Below are 17,789 nucleotides of genomic sequence, written 5' to 3' on the forward strand. Positions count from 1 at the left end.
TCTTGCTTTAAGAGGAATGCTTCAGAATACTCATGTGCCCACTTCTTATGGGTGGGAATTATGTTGTGGGCAGAACCTTCTCCAACAACATAAAATTTGGGGTTGCAAATTTTATTGTGGGAAATGAGGCTCTGTATTCTGGTAACATAGCACTGGTCAGAAAATCGGATCGGGCGTGGAGGTCAGATGCTTACTGTTTGTGAGGCCCCACTCAGGATTTACCCTCTAGTGTCTGCTATGCCCGAACTCTCCATAATTGCAGCATTGAATCTTATTTTTTTGACAATTATTAATTAGATTTGCTGAAGAATGGAATAGTAAAACTTCACAATGCATTTTTTGTATGAGTATGGATATTTTACAAGCAGAATTTCAAACAAAAATATGTTTTCTTCAATTTACCCAAATGAAGTATTTTATATTAGGTCATATACCATTCTATTCTATTTGATTCCTCTTATAATTCTAATGTACGAGTTGTTGCATCTTTGATTCAATTTGTTTTACCCAAACCTAAATGCCTTACCTGTGCGCACACAGGTGTAAATGTATAGAGGTAGAAGACAGAAGTTAAACAGTCCCTAACTTGCCACACTCTGAAATTTTTCCGGTACAGTTTAAAAAAAATTGAGAATACTTCAACAGGGTGGTGGACCAGTTAGTTATTTCCACTCTAAGTACATTTTCTACTCAAAATATAATTAAGTAACACATAGGAAACAGGTGGCAGTTGGATAGGGTGATGTGCTGTTGCTTTAAGTACACTTGTGGCACGCTGGAAATATTTTTGACAGGAACTCTCAGGTTTACTTAATTCTGATACAACCAAGTGTAAAACAATTGTAGAATAATTCCAGTGAGTGAGTATACTTGTAATTTACTGGGGCAGGGGTTAATGAATCAATGCAGGACGTCTTTGAGCGACACAAAGCCAATAAGGATGCTTAGCTTGAGATGACAAACGCTAGTACAATAGCTGGCAGAATACTTTGAATACTTTTTTAAAAACAAAGCTTATGTCCTCAGACACGTGTGTTCCTGAGATTTAGACAGTGCAGTGAATTCCCCGAAAGACATTTTCAGTAGCCTCAGTTACTAGTTGTTTAGAATTTCAAAAGTCATTAGGATTACGAAAGGAGTTCATGATAATTGTTAAATATTAGTTCTATTGGAATGCAAATTTCATGGAAAAAACAGTAATAACATTCGGTGGAGAAGTCGTGGCCTTTGAGGAAGCAACACTGCTGGTGTTTGAAGGATTATCTAATGATATATTAAATAAATCAAGCTGCCAGGCAGTCAGTCTTAAACGTTTAATCGAATTAGGTGCTTAACTAAAGTAGGACGAAATAACAGATTTCCAGTGACTTTAAAGCTGTAGCCTAACCTAGGGGTTTAGATGGCATTTGTAACTCATAGTTATCCACGTTCTGCGAATTCCATGAATAGATTACTGCCAAGGCAACTTACTGCCATAGATTGGTAACTCTGAAACTTTCAGAAACATATGCTGACAGTCATGGTTGGAAAGTTGTTAGGAGATAAATTATAATTTGTAACGAAATAAATGAAGGGCGATCGGAGGAGGACACTTTTGGAAACACCCAGGCAGCGTTGACGGAGGAAACCAGTAAACTCCCAAAAGAAAGAGACGATTTTAGGAAAACTGGAAAGGCAGAAACATATATTTAAAAGGAGGGTTAACGCGCGGGCGTAATGTTGACATCACCGAATTGCAGTCCAGCTGAGGAAGGTCGCCGGGAGTAGAGGAACTTACCTGACGCCAGTTGCATCCAGGCGCAGACTTTGTACACTGTGGCCGAGTTGCAAAAGAAAAAGAGGCTGAAGCAGACGAGGCAGCCGATAATCAGAAGCATGGAGATACCAACGAAGAACATGGCAGTTTTGAAGGCTCCCGAGGGGATGGAGCCGAAATCCAGGGCACTTCCTTTACAGATCAACTCCCTGGTCAGTCCGTTCCCGATACAGTAGTGAAAGAGTCCGAAGTAGCCAGCCTGGGGAGTATTGATGCTGTCCCCAATCCAATAGGGCTGAATAAAAATGACCACAGTTATAATAGCAAAACAAATAGTGAAGATAGCCCAGAGGACACCTATTGCCCGGGAATTCCTCACATAATTGGTGTGGTAGATTTTAGCAGCCTCTTGGGCCGGTAGCATTTTGTCCCCCATTCTGAAAGATATCCCCCCTCCAAAAAAGTCTTAATCAGTTCGTGTTTTGTTCTTGGTATTTCTTTTGATGCGGATAATATTCGTCACCTAAGATGCTTTCTGGCTGGCTTTTTCTTGAGTCATGTTGCTATGGAAACGGGCTGCTGGCTCTGAACGCTACACAGAATAAATGCTGCCCTCTCGAATATGTTGTGTCTCGGTCCCAGCTCCAATTGCCTTGGTCCAGTGCTGGTTCTCTGGAGGAAGCTTTGCACAGACTGGGAGTTTCAGCACCGTGGACAGCAGCTTCATGTGAGCAGAGTTTGAGGGTGACGTGAAATTGACGTACAGGCGCGGCTCCCAGAGCAGAGTGAAGGAAGTCTGGCTTCTTAAAAAGGCAATAACTCCGATAGTAATAAGAAAGTATTTGTAAATTATACTCTTTTACTCGAATCAGCGGCAGAGGCGGATAGGAACTTACTAAAAACACTGGTTAATCACACACTTGTTTTCTTTTGTTTTTGAAATGGTCGTAATTTTCAAGTGTGGTTTTTGCTGGGTCCTAGTGATCACGCAGTTATTGCAAAAGGGATGGGACAATTTGTAGTATGAAATAAAACGGTAAATATGAATAACTTTAAAGGAGATGAGTGCATTTTTCCACACCCACTTTTGTGGGACCTGTTGATGATATCATTGCCGTTTAAATATATTTTCTCAGGCAAGGCACACATTTCGAATATCAGCCGAGCATTTTTTAGAACAAGTATAATTGAACAGTAATTGTGTGAAACCTTTGATATTTTACAGAGAAGGAAATATATATGTCAATAATATTTCTCAAACATTGATTATGAAATATCCAGTGTTCCAATATCGATATGAGATATGAAGTTTGATAAAAAGCAAAAATCATTACAAAGGGAGCAAAATCTATAAGTGATAATTATGTGACAATGCTCCTAACGAGCAGCTCCACTACAAGATTGCAGATGAGAAAGTTGCGTGTACGCTGCACGCAATTTCTCACTGATCAATGTGGACCAGAATTTCCCAAATATGCTCCTAGTGGATGAGGCTTCCCACCAGGAGCAGAAAGTCAGAACATTACCCCTGTAGATCCTACTGCATCCAGATCGTATGAAGAAACATAGAAACACAGAAAATAGGTGCAGGAGTAGGCCATTCGGCCTTTCGAGCCTGCACCATCATTCAATATGATCATGGCTGAAGAAAGGAGTAGGAGAGGAGATTAGGCTGGACTAAGTATATCTGATTGTTCTTGAAATAGCTAATGATTCAAACCAGATTCAACCATCAAGTGTCTTCAAAAATCCTTACTACGTCGATTTGACATGGGTGCAGCAGTAGGGGTGTTAGATTAGCACAAGCGCCCCTGGGTTAGGGAGGAGGAAACCAGTTACTGTTCCCATTCCTGATTGCTATATAGTAGTCTTTTCTTGATATGCTGATGTGTGAATTGGATTGGGCTTTGATGCCCATCCCCCACCATGGCCAAATAGGCTGCTGGGCCTAGTTCACTGAAGATCAGGTGCTGCGTTTCATGGGTGGCCCATCCGATACTGCCTGTTTTGTGACACCACCCAAGCCAAATTGCTAGGCCCTGATATTGTTGAGGCTGAGATATGAAAAATGCCCACTTGGTTGAGGTACTGGAGAACACCCAGCACCAGTGGAACCGTGCCCCACCAATAGATCAATGCCCTTCAGGAGAGGAGAATAGGGGAGAAAAGTGGCTAGATAAAGATAGTTAAAAAAAAAACCGCATGAAAGAGATATCCCCAAGTGAGCTGCTGGCACAGATATAGCAAATCATAGATGATCGGATGGGATTTCTAAGCTATTAGTCCCTAGACGATATCAAGAATGAAGGCAACGTTTTCCTTTGGGGAGGGGAAAATTAAGAGGAAAGTTGTTGTGTAATACAGCTTGGGGGCGAAATTCGGGTACTTTGTGCCTCCCGTTAGCACCTGTGAGGGGGAGGGCGGGGGGGAGGCGGTTAGGGTGCTAACGAGGCGCAAATGAGTTTTCACCTGGGTATGGTGAAAGCAGCACCTTCCACCAAATTAGGCGGGGGTTTTGCAGTGGCGCTAACAGGTAGCACTCTGCTCAGCTGCACCCAGCAATGATGATGTCATCGCCATGCACAGTGCCCTTTTACCGCCCCGGAAGCTAAATTCAGTTGCACCCCCTGTGTTCTCGACTGGCGCTGACAACAACAGCTTCAGCTGTCGAGTTGCGGTCGGGAGTCAGTTGGAGGAGTGCTATTTAAAAATGTTAGCTTTGGTAAATATTTAAGTTAGCCATTACTGTTTACAGCTTACTTCCACATAACCAAGTTTTTTCCACAAATTTCAACAATTTTCAGTCGAAGGAGTGTTCTGGTTGTTAAATATTCCTGTCTTTCATTGAGGGCAGTTGTAACAAGAACATTTATATTGTTTCATGGGGGCTGTTTTAGCATTCGACCTCCTGTTCCAATGTCACCGTCAGAGGCAGGGAGAAAGGGAGGGAGAATGACAGCAAAATGTGGCCAGAGGGAGAAGGCCCAACAGGGCTGTCAACAGGAGACCATACCATCCCAGGATATTCCAGCAGCAGTCCTCCTACATCAATTTCACTGAGAAACAGTGTGTTCAAAGGATGCACTTTAGCAAGGACGTGGTCACAGAGCTCGGCCATCTCTTGCAACCATACCTCGAGCATCAGACCAGGATGCAGATGGCTCTCTCAGTCGCAGTCAAGGTCACCATCGCGCTCAATTTCCACTCCAAAGGAACCTTAAAGTGTGCAATAGGACTCATCTCTAACATCTGCCAGTTTGTCGTTCATTGCTGCATCTGCGAGGTGACAAATGCTCTGTATAGAAGGAGAAGGGAATACATTTCCTTCCCCATGACCAGAGAGAAGCAGCATGAATGTGCATGTGGCTTTACCAGGATAGAAGGCTTTCCCATGTGCAGGGCGCCATTGACTGCACCCACGTCGCTTTGCGGCCACCGCTTCACAATCCAGAGGTATTGCGTAACCGCAAAGGCTACCACTCACTGACTGTGCAGTTGGTGTACGACCATACATGCAGAACCCTCACCAACAATGCCCACTATACTGGCAGCAGCCATGATGCATTCATCCTGTGCCAGACCAGTGTGCCAGCTCTGTGCCAGCCACCACAGCAAACTTGCGGCTAGCTGTTCGGAGACGAGGGCTATCTGCTCTCCACCTGGCTCATAACTCCCCTCCACAACCCCAACTCACCTGCCCAGCACTCATATAATGAGAGCCATGCCGGCACCAGGAACATCATTGACCATCGGAGTGCTCAAGCAACGGTTCCATTGCCTTGACCGCTCAGGAGGAGTCCTCCAGTACTCAGCTGAGTGGGAGTCCCCTTTTATCATCGTCTGCCTGCTGCACAACTTGGCCATCATGAGGGCACAGCCATTGCCACCAGGCATAGCTTCACTACCTCAGGAGGAGGAGGAGGAGGATGAGGAAGAGGAGGATTAGGAAGAGCAGGAGCAGCAACACTAGCAATGGAGGAGACTGCCACTCAATCGCATTTCTGCAAGGATGGTCCATGAATGTCTCACCAGATTTTGGTTACAGTGAATTCCATCCCACTTCGCACTTCCTCAGAACATCCCCATCACCATATCCATTTCCCCTTCCATACCACAATCCCAAAACATAATTGAGAGACTCCATCAAAGATACAACATTCCAATTAAAATTTATCTCATAACATTTAACACTATCATAAACAACAAATATATTTAATAATCACCCATGGGCAATTGCTTATATCCCCTCTAAACATGCAGTTTAACTACTCTACAGCTCGTCCGCAGTGTGTCCCCTGTGACTGCAGCACGGCTGGTCGAAGGCTGCTGTGTATCAGGGTCAGAGACTACAGATGGCCTTGTAGGATGCCCTAAACCAACTCTGGGCCTGGAAGGCCCGGCTGTAGACTTCAGGCTGGGCAACGGCAGTCTGGGCTGGCTGGGTGATAGGCATGGACAAGTGCAGTGGCGGAGTGTCAGTGGTTGGATCAGGAATGCTGTCATCCTGAGAGAGGACTGCAAGTTCCTGCTCCACTGACCCAGTGCCACTCCCCCGGGGCAGCACCTCAGCATCCCCACCAATCTGCGGGAGCACAGATTGGTGGCCTGCTGCGACATCATGTGGTGCCCTGCAGTGCCCCACTGAGGTCATTTGCGCCTCATTTACCACACCCTTCTTGGGCACTAAAGCCCAATTTAACAGAAGTTAGCACTCGTTTGCGCCTGCCGCTAACTTTTCAAAATTTGAAATGTTAGCGCCCCGTTTCTGAATTTCACCCCCTTATGTTTTAAAGTTTATTGAGGATTGTTTGTTCTCCTTCAAATTTTCCTTTCCTTTGCTGTTTTTCTTGTACTACTTTTGCAACAGGCATTTGACTGTAGACATGATAAGCAAAGATACATTTAAAACAGTTATATAGAAGTAAGAACCATCAGAGAAAGAGACATGGTTTATAATAGTTTAGTAAAGCAATTTTTCTTAAACTCTACTGCAGAAACAGACATAAAGGGGAAAGGGACAAAGGGGATGGTTCTTCTAAATCTATATGCTGCTAAAGAGATAACATTATCAGGCTACTCCAACGGCCACTGTATCAATGTTGGTACATTTCCAGCCATGATTGTTATCTCTGAAATACAAGTTTTCAAGGTCTTGCAGAGGTGTACATGTACCTTATGTTTCTCTATTCCATCATTATTTACTTCAATGACTGATAGCACCAGATTGTAAATCACAGTAGATGCAGAAAAAGATGTTTGAGTGGCAAATCCTGATTTTGATGTTTGTTGTTCATATGCCTTTGTAGATTCAAAAAAATATTTTCAAGATTAAAAGCTGCAGTATCAAACAAACCACTGTAGTAGGCTTACAATTCCTGGTTAAAGAGGAAATTAATGCAATTGTAAGGAAGGACATTAGCTTGGATGATGTGGAATCGGTATGGGTGGAGGTACGGAATACCAAAGGGCAGAAAACGCTAGTGGGAATTGTGTACAGGCCACCAAATAGTAGTAGTGAGGTTGGGGATAGCATCAAACAAGAAATAAGGGATGTGTGCAATAAAGGTACAGCAGTAATCATGGGTGACTTTAATCTACATATTGATTGGGCTAACCTAACTGGTAGCAATGCAGTGGAGGAGGATTTCCTGGAGTGTATTAGGGATGGTTTTCTAGACCAATATGTCGAGGAACCATCCAGAGAGCTGTCCATCCTAGACTGGGCGATGTGTAATGAGAAGGGACTAATTAGCAATCATGTTGTGCGAGCCCCTTTGGGGAAGTGTGATCATAATATGGTAGAATTCTTTATTAAGATGGAGAGTGACAAAGTTAATTCAGAAACTTAAGGAAAGGTAACTTTGATGGTATGAAGCGCGAATTGGCTAGATTAGACTGGCAAATGATACTTAAAGGGTTGACGGTGGATAGGCAATGGCAAACCTTTAAAGATCACATGGATGAACTTCAACAATTGTACATCTCTGTCTGGAGTAAAAATAAAATGGGGAAGGTGGCTCAACTGTGGCTAACAAGGGAAATTAAGGATAGTGTTAAATCCAAGGAAGAGGCATACTAATTAGCCAGAAAAAGCAGCAAACCGGAGGACTGGGAGAAATTTAGAATTCAGCAGAGGAGGACAAAGGGTTTAATTAAGAGGGGGAAAACAGAGTACGAGAGGAAGCTTGCCGGAAACATAAAAACTGACTGCAAAAGCTTCTATAGATATGTGAAGAGAAAAAGATTAGTGAAGACAAACGTAGGTCCCTTGCAGTCGGATTCGGGTGAATTTATAATGGGGAACAAAGAAATGGCAGACCAATTGAACAAGTACTTCGGTTCTGTCTTCACAAAGGAAGACACAAATAACCTTCTGGATGTACGAGGAGACCAAGGGTCCAGTGAGAAGGAGGAACTAAAGGATATCCTTATTAGGCGGGAAATTGTGTTCGGAAAATTGATGGGATTGAAGGCCGATAAATCCCCAGGGTCTGATAGTCTACATCCCAGAGTACTTAAGGAAGTGGCCCTAGAAATAGTGGATGCATTGGTGATAATTTTCCAGCAGTCTATCGACACTGGATCAGTTCCTATGGACTGGAGGGTTGCTAATGTAACACCACTTTTTAAAAAAGGAGGGAGAGAGAAAACAAGGAATTATAGACCAGTTAGCCTGACATCAGTAGTGGGGAAAATGTTGCAATTAATCAATAAGGATGAAAGAGCAGCGCATTTGGAAAGCAGTGATAGGATTGGTCCAAGTCAGCATGGATTTATGAAAGGGAAGTCATGCTTGACAAATCTTCTGGAATTTTTTGAGGATGTAACTAGTAGAGTGGACAAGGGAGAACCAGTGGATGTGGTGTATTTGGAATTTCAAAAGGCTTTTGACAAGGTCCCACACAAAAGATTGGTGTGCAAAATTAAAGCACATGGTATTGGGGGTAATGTACTGCCGTGGATAGAGAACTGGTTGGTAGACAGGAAGCAAAGAGTCAGGATAAACGGGTCCTTTTAAGAATGGCAGGCAGTGACAAGTGGAGTGCCGCAGGGCTCAGTGCTGGGACCTCAGCTCTTTACAATATATATTAGTGATTTAGATGATGGAATTGAGCGTAATATCTCCAAGTTTGCAGATCACACTAAACTGGGTGGCTGTGAGGAGGATGCTAGGAGGCTGCAGGATGACTTGGACAGGTTAGGCGAGTGGGCAAATACATGGCAGATGCAGTACAATGTAGATAAATGTGAGGTTATCCACTTTGGGGGCAAAAACCCGAAGACAGAATATTATCTGAATGGCGGAAGATTAGGAAAAGGGGAGGTGCAACGAGACCTGGGTGTCATGGTTCATCAGTTACTGAAAGTGGGCATGCAGGTACAGCAGGCGGTGAAGAAGGCAAATGGTATGTTGGCCTTCATAGCTAGAGGATTTGAGTATAGGAGCAAGGAAGTCTTACAAAGTCGTACAGGGCCTTGGTGAGGCCTCACCTGGAATATTGTGTTCAGTTTTGGTCTCCTAATCTGAGGAAGGACGTTCTTGCTATTGAGGGAGTGTAGCGAAGGTTCACCAGACTGATTCCAGGGATGGCTGGACTGTCATATGAGGAGAGACTGGATCAACTGGGCCTTTATTCACTGGAGTTTAGAAGGATGAGAGGGGATCTCATAGAAACTTATAAGATTCTGACAGGACTGGACAGGTTAGATTTGGGAAGAATGGTTCCTGATGTTGGGGAAGTCCAGAACCAGGGGACATAATCTTAGGATAAGGGGTAGGCCATTTAGGACTGAGATGAGGAGAAACTTCTTCACTCAGAGAGTTGTTAACCTGTGGAATTTCTTGCCGCAGAGAGCTGTTGATGCCAGTTCATTGGATATATTCAAGAGGGAGTTAGATATGGCCCTTACGGCTAAGGGGATCAAGGGGTATGGAGAGAAAGCAGGAAAGGGGTACTGAGGGAATGATCAGCCATGATCTTATTGAATGGCGGTGCAGGCTCGAAGGGTCGAATGGCCTACTCCTGCACCAATTTTCTGTGTCTATGTCTATGTCTAAAATAAACGAACTACCGATTTTTCTAATCTTATGAAACCAAACAGTTAAGACATTAATTTGAAAAAAACTCTCAATATTAGACTTGTGAAACATAAAAAACAATGAAATGAAGGAAGCAGAAGAAATTCAGACTGGGGGTTTTAACATTATTTAAACTGAGTTTAATATTGATCTACAAAATGCCCAGGGAAAGGACAGCTCAGCCTTAAACCAACAAACTCTTTGAGAATAAAACATGTATTTGAATTTAATTTTTCTGTATAGTGCCTACTAAAAGTATTCCATTTAATATCATAAAAGACAACATACTGGATATGTTAAAAGATCATCGTTTGATTTGTTATACCATACTGTAAATGTGCTGTGGAACCCAAATCCAGGGCAACCTTTAAAATATTAGCCTCTCATCTTAGAGTGTTACTGAATATTTATGTTTCATCTATATTACATGATGTAGTGTTATTATCATATTCCAATGTTCGCTGAATATATTACCATAATATTTGGGTCACTAAATTACTTTTTATGATTTCTGGCAACATTCACACTTCTTTCATGATGGATTCACCCCTAATCAATTGCTTTGCTAATATTATTGTCCATACGCTTGGGGACTGGGTACTGAGAGGAAGAAACATTCAGAAGCTAGTAAATAAGGTGACAGCTTCCCTATTGATTTAAATGACCTGACTGCAAAAATTCCACAATCTCATGAACAATGGAATTGAGGACTTTTGTATTGTGTGACAGACTGTACCCACAAAATCCATGGCTTTGTTAAAAATAAATGTTGTAACGTATAATATTTCCTTATTTGATAAGATCATATGCCAACCTCCATATAAAGAACATGAACATGGCATTAAACAGTATATTTCCCTCTGTTGTATTTTTTTTTTGCAGCAGGTGTATAACACTAGCATAATCAGCTGATCTACATTTGAAACCACTAAACATCAGATAAACATAGAGGGAAGACAGCAAGAGTGAGGTGGTATAATCTGTCTTTAATTGTAAATCTTTCTGGATGATATAATGTGCCAATGATCATCATCTTAAAATCTTATTCACCATTTTCTCAATAGTAAGATCAAACTCTGGTGATGTGTGAGGACTGCGTAGTATGAAAGATGATGAGCAGGAAAAGATCAGCTTTATCACACCTGCTCCATATAGCCACGATGCTCTGAACATCAGCATTTGCAAACATGTGCCAACTAATCTCCTGGGAGAGACAAAGAAAAAGGTGAGGAAAGTGACCCAATTTTGATCCAGCCACATGGGCATCGTCAACTTGCCATGTTTATTACAATGAGGCTCAAGGCCCAATCGCTATCAAGCATCGGGCCATGTGGTTCGGGCGTACGCTGCAAGCACGCTGCTAATTATGCTCCTGAATATGAGCTATAGGACTAGGCCATTCAGTCCCTTATGCCTGTTCTGCCATTCATTTCGCTCATGGCTGATCTGTATCTTAACTCCATCTACCCGCTACTCCATGATGAATTCAGTCCCCAGTATTCTATGTGAGGCCTAATCAAAGTCTTAAACCAGGACTAAATGGTGTGTTTTGTTTTATATTGAATCACCCTGGCAGTGCAGCCTAATATTCTATTTGCTTTGGCTACCACTTCAAGGTCCTGAAATATTATTTTAAAAAATTTGTTCCTGGGATGTGGGCATCGCTGGCAAGGCCAGCATTTATTGCCCATCCCTAATTGTGCCTGAGAAGGTGGTGGTGAGCCGTCGCCTTGAACCGATGCAGTCCCGTGCAGTGAAGGTACTCCCACAGCGCTGCTGGGGGGGAAGTTCCAGGATTTTGAGCCAGCGACGCTGAAGGAACGCCGATATATTTCCAAGTCAGGATGGTGTATGACTTGGAGGAATATTTGGAAGTGTTGATGTTCCCATGAGCCTGCTGCCCTTGTTCTTTTAGGTGGTAGAGGGAATGATGTATTATAATAATAATATAATTTTCCTTCTTGACACACTTAAGTTCTATATCCTGTAGGGTATTAGCACATTTACTATTGGTCCTACCATGTGCATAACACTGCATTTATCTAAATGAAATGCCATTTGGCATACACGTGTCAAGTCACCAATCGCATTATGATTCGCTTGGAATACTTTATTCTCATCTACAGTCAGTTATGGATAGTTTGTTTTAAGATCTGTTGGATAAAACAAATTAAACTTAGAGATGATGTCATGTCACAACAAAGTCTGTGCCAACCTAGGTTGCTGCAGTTCTAAGGAAAGATCACAATGGATATTTCTTTCACAATTGCAGCAAATCTAGGCTGACACAGACTTTGTTATGACATGACGTCATCTCTAAGTTTAATTTGTTTTATCCAATAGATCTTAAAACAAACTACCCAGTTTTTACTAATTATTTTCCATTGAGGTTATAGGTTATGGAGATTATAGTAACAATTCTTGATTTTTTTTCCCGACAAAGGAGATGGTGCAAAAAAAAATGCTGTGGGGGGGGCATCAAAGGCTGGGGTACGAGGGAAACCCATGGAAGAATGATCATATAATAATTCCTTTAAGGTTCATCTGTTAGGCCGCATGTAGACCCGGTTTTTCTGAATGCAGCAGGTGCCTACTGCCTCAGGGCAAACCAATCATGAACAAGAGACCTCACAAAAGCGTTAGGCCCCTTATTTGTATATGTAAAGGAACTAATGCCTACTTCAGGCATGAGCCCCGCATGCCTATTTTTTTGCCCATATCAGTGTGAGGTGCCTTCTGGCTTGTAATGAACGGGCGGTTCCTGCCCGCCATATTGGAGGCTTGAGAGGCTGCTGTGCAGTCAAAATTCTAGGCCAGTATCTCTAAGATGGCCATATCTCTATTACTACAACAACAGTAACAACAACAACGTGTATTTATATAGTGCATTTACCATAGTGAAACATCCTAAGACACTTCACAGGGTATTATGAAACAAAAAAAACTTGACATCAAGCCACATAAGAAGAAATTAGGGCAGGTGACCAAAAGCTTGGTCAAAGAGGTAGGTTTTAAGGAACATCTTGAAGGAGGAAAGAGAGGTAGAGAGGGAGAGGTTTAGGCAGGGAATTCCAGAACTTAAGGTCGAGGCAACAGAAGGCATGGCCACCAATGGTTGAGCAATTATAATCAGGGATGCTCAAGAGGGCAGAATTAAGGGAGCGCAGATATCTCGGGGGTTTGTGGGCTGTAGGAGATTACAGAGATAGGGAGGGGTGAGGCCATGGAGGGATTTGAAAACAAGGATGAGAATTTTGAAATCGAGGTATTGCTTAACTCGGAGTCAATGTAGGTCAACGAGCACAGGGGTGATGGGTGAGCGAGATTTGATGCGAGTTAGGACATTGGCAACTGAGTTTTGGATCACCTCTCATTTTTGCAGGGTAGTATCTGGGAGGCCAGCCAGGAGTGTGTTGGAATAGTGAAGTCTAGAGGTAACAAAGGCATGGATGAGGATTTCAACAGCAGAGGAGCGATGTAATGGAGGTGGAAATAGGCGGTCTTAGTTATGCTGCGGATATGTGGTTGAAAGCTCATTTCAGGGTCAAATATAACACCAAGGTTGCAAACAGTTCAGCCTCAGTCAGAAGTTGGGGAGAGGGATGGAATCAGTGGCTGGGGAACGGAGTTTGTGTCAGGGTCCGAAAACAATGACTTCGGTCTTCCCAGTATTCATTTGGAGAAAATTTCTGCTCATCCAGTCTGGACTAACTACAACAGAATCTCTTATTATTGTTTTATTCCTTCAAATGTGAGAAACAGGTTATCAATAAACAATAGCAAAGTTGCATATCACAACCATTTTCAATTAATTACCAATGTGAAATGAAAGCTGCAGTTTTAAGGCATATAATGGGTGATTAAAAGGCTATAAAAAGGCAAGTTCTTTCTTTCAAATAATAGAACAAGTAGCATCTCTTTCATATTAAGTTCGAAATAACTGCATTAGAGCCAGTGTTTTGAATTTGAAAGGCAGCCGAGTACTAATTGGACACCCACTTCAGTGATGTATCATTTAATGAAGTACTAATTGAAGCCAATGCTGTAAATTAACTTATTGTCGCTGAACTCATTAACCATCAGATACTGTGATAGTTTAAAGAGGAACTCCACACTTTTTTTTACACAATAGCAAGTTTCAGTACTTTTGTTAGAATTGCATCTCGTTTAAAAATAAATGTTTATTTTGAAACACAGAAGTCAGTGAAAATTCAGCTACGGAACTCCGTGGTGTCGCACTAGAATCCATTGCTGGTAAAATAAGGAACGGCATTCCCAGGGATAGAATATTCAGTGTTACAAACTTCTTTTTATTCACAATGCATCTATTTCAGAACAAATGTCATGAAAGGGAATAGCTATATCCTAAATTATGCACATATGCTTTATTAAATGAGTTTAAGCAAATATTGGCCCGGATTACTGTCTTAATGTTGTATAAACTATTATCAAGACGTTATTTTTTATTGAGATTGGTGCAATGAAGGTACATGAATAAAATTCAATTTTTGTAAATTGTATAATTATAGATTTTGGATTCCATTGTATATCATTAGAGGATTCCCTGCGTAAATGATTGAAATGGAATTCTCCTTTGTCATTGGAGGACCTGGCCCACATGATCCCAGGTACGTTTCCGATCCGCCTGCGTCCCTGAGATCCATAGGCCATTACGCTGCCCTTCGCCTCAAGACACGAGACCGCAGCTCATCTTGGGCTAGGCACCAGGAGATACTTTTGTAATTGTTTGGCGGGTTGGAGGCGTATTCCGGAGGTATGCCTCCGGCCGCAATTTATAGGCGAATAGGCGAATGTGTAGTGTCCGTGAAGTGTTAGGGCATGTTTATTCCCAGAGTTTCCTATGTTGTGAATCCCAATCTCAGCCTGGCTATTCGGGGTAGAGGTACTGAAGAGAGGTCAACTATTTCCCCACAGGGTAGAGGGGGAAATAAAATGTCAAAGAAGCCTTTGTCTGCTTTCAGATACTGCTCAGAGGCCGAGATAGGAATGGATCTCCAGCCTGCTCTCTCCATCAGCGGTTGTGTGCTTTGCAGGGAGTCTCTGAAAAAGGTAAAACACTGAAAACTAAGACCATCAACTCTAACCACCCACACCAAAAAATTGTTATTCTCCGTATTGTTGAACTTTACCATTTATGTGTCGCCAACATAACAATGTTTGTAGGGAAATTGAAGTAAACAATCCAAATTCTATTTTGCAGAATTTAAAAGCTGCATTTGCTACACAGATAGGGATATGTGTTACTTACACCTAAATTGAAACTGGCTGGTTTTCTCCATCCCTGGTGGGAAAAAAAGAAACACATAACTTGCACCTCTATTGCATCTTTCACAACCTCAGGACATCCCAAAGTGCTTTACAGCCAATTAAGTACTTTTGACGTCACTGTTGTAATATAGGGAAATGTGGCAGCCAATTTGCACACAGCAAGATCCCATAGTTCTGAGATAATGACCAGAAAATCTGTTTCAGTGATGTTGGTTGTGGGGTAAATATTAGCCAGGACACTGGGAGGAGTCCCCTGCTCTTTTTCACAAGATCTTTCACATTCACCTGAGAGACACCTGAGAGACACTGCGACTGAATGTAGCAATACTTCGTGCTAAGATTAGCTAGCTGAGCAGAAGGTAGAGATCAAAACTGTAATTTTCCTGTTTTACTTATCCATATTACATCTAATATTTATTTGGATGGCTTAGCATTACATTGATGGCAAAGATGTAAACAGGTGAAAGTAAAAACCCATGGGATCCAAGGCAAAGTGCCAAGTTGGATCCAATGTTGGCTCAGAGGCAGGAAGCAAAGGCTAATGGTTGATAGGTGTTTTTGTGACTGGAAGGCTGTTTCCAGTTGGGTTCAGCATGGCTCAGTTCTAGCCCGTTGCTTTTTGTGGTATATATCAATGATTTAGACTTGATTGTAGGGGGTATGATTAAGAAGTTTGCAGATGACATTGTTATGTATTGTCCAGGTACATTAAATGTATAAGTACAATGGTGCACCACAGAGAAAGTACCTGCAAGACAGAGTATAAAAGGCTGCCCACAACACCTGGGAGGCACTCTGGAGTTACACAATAAAGGACTAAGGTCACAGCAGTTACTACAACACCAGACCGTGTGGAGTCAGTGATTTGAGTGCTACATACATCGCATTGGCGACAAGGACACGGACGAACTTCACGCAACCATGGCTCGTTAAAGGATTTTACGGTGGGAAATGATTGGAAGGCCTTTACGGAAAGGCTCGAGTACTACTTCACAGCAAACGACCTGACGGGGAACATGGACGCACTGAGAGAGAAGCGTAAGGCGATATTGCTTTCCAGTTGTAGCGATGAGGTTTACTGTCTTGTCAGGGATTTGCTAGCACCCGAGAGTGCCAGGGACAAGTCATTTGAGGAGCTGATCGCACTCATTCGTGACCAACATGAACCGAAGGGGAGCATTCTCACGGCCCGACACAAATTCTACCATCAATGCAAACCCGAGGGCCAGGATGTCACCAAATATGCTGCGGACCTCAGGAGACTCGCGGCGCCGTTTGATTTTGGCACACACCTTGACGAGGCGTTGCGAGACGTTTTTGTTATGGGGATTGGCCATGAGGGTCTCCTTCACAGGCTGCTATCCACTGAACCTACAGTTACCCTGAAGCAAGCCATCACCATCAGCTGGGCATTTATGACCTCGACTTGCAGCACCAAGCAGATGATCCACACAGTCTCGAACCCGGCAGGTACTATCCACAGGATAGTGCCCACCACGGACAAAACTGCAGAACGTGGCTCTGCCCAGGGCAGAGAGCACAGATCTCGGGGTCCTGGAACTCAGAGTTCGCCAAGCGGGGCTAATCGGGTAGCACCATGCTGGCGCTGCGGAGGAAGGCATGGGGCTCACCGGTGCAGGTTTGCGGAGTATACGTGCAATACCTGCCACACGAAAGGCCACTTTCAGCGTATGTGCAAAAGATACCCGACTCACCGTGTGGCTGAGGAGATGGTAGAGGCTCCATTTTCCAGCGAGGAGCAGGCAGAAGAAGATGAGGCGTTGTTTGGACTGTATACGTGTACCGACGGTTCGGCCCCGGTGATTACGGAGGTCACGATTAACGGAGTCCCGGTGAGAATGGAAGTGGACACTGGATCGAGTCCGTCGTTGATGAGTCAGGAAACTTTTGAAAAACTGTGGGTCAACCCAGCTGCACGACCCAAGCTGGTCCCGGTCACGGCAAAGCTGCGTACCTACACCAAGGAACTGATACCTGTTCTTGGCAGAGCGGAGGTGCAGGTATTTCACGGGGGCGGGACACACAATTTACCTTTGTGGGTTATTACAGGCGATGGGCCGACGCTTCTCGGCAGGAGGTGGATGGGGAAGGTCCGTGGGAGCTGGAAAGACTTCATTCCTCCACAGACTGCTGTTCCTCGGGTTCCCAAAGAGCAGCGCCGACTGAGCTGGAGGAGGAAGAAGCCGTTCATCGGCAGTCTAAATCCACACACAGGCGACAGCAGCCCAGAATTCCTGACCTCAAGCAATCCTGCAGCCTCAGCCTCCACAGACGAGCAGACCCTGGGAGAGCAGTTATTCAAGTGCAGGCCGATCGCTGAGGTGCGAGCCAGCGACGCACTGCGGGCGATGAACGGGAGGTCCATCGATGGCCGACAAGTCCGGGGGGGGGGGGGCCCACGTGGAGGAAGAGTCAGGCGGCGGTCATGGCTACGGTGGAGGCCGGGACAGCGGCGGCGTTGGTGGTGGCTATGGCGGCTGCAGGAGAGGCAGCAGTTACTGGGACAAGAGCGGAGGCCACAGGAGAGGCGGTAGTTGCTGGCACAGTGGCAGGAGCGGAGGCTGCAGCGGCGGTGGAGGCTATGGCGGCAGCAGGTACGACTCGGGAGAATGCGACAGCTACTCGGGTGGGTGCAGGAGCCAG

At 43.8% G+C, this 17,789-nt stretch overlaps 1 protein-coding gene across 1 annotated transcript in view; it reads right to left on the reverse strand.

The window, feature by feature from the left end:
- The window catches only part of LOC139228014 (LHFPL tetraspan subfamily member 5 protein-like), a 169,670-nt gene extending 167,478 nt beyond the window's left edge, over positions 1–2,192 (reverse strand). The window contains exon 1 of the mRNA XM_070859166.1: positions 1,778–2,192. Within this exon, the coding sequence (XP_070715267.1) occupies positions 1,778–2,192 (415 nt within the window). The remainder of the gene's footprint in view (positions 1–1,777) is intronic.
- Positions 2,193–17,789: the final 15,597 nt, after the last annotated feature.

This window comes from Pristiophorus japonicus, chromosome 17 (assembly GCF_044704955.1).
Source record: "Pristiophorus japonicus isolate sPriJap1 chromosome 17, sPriJap1.hap1, whole genome shotgun sequence".
In the NCBI taxonomy this organism is placed as follows: domain Eukaryota; kingdom Metazoa; phylum Chordata; class Chondrichthyes; family Pristiophoridae; genus Pristiophorus; species Pristiophorus japonicus.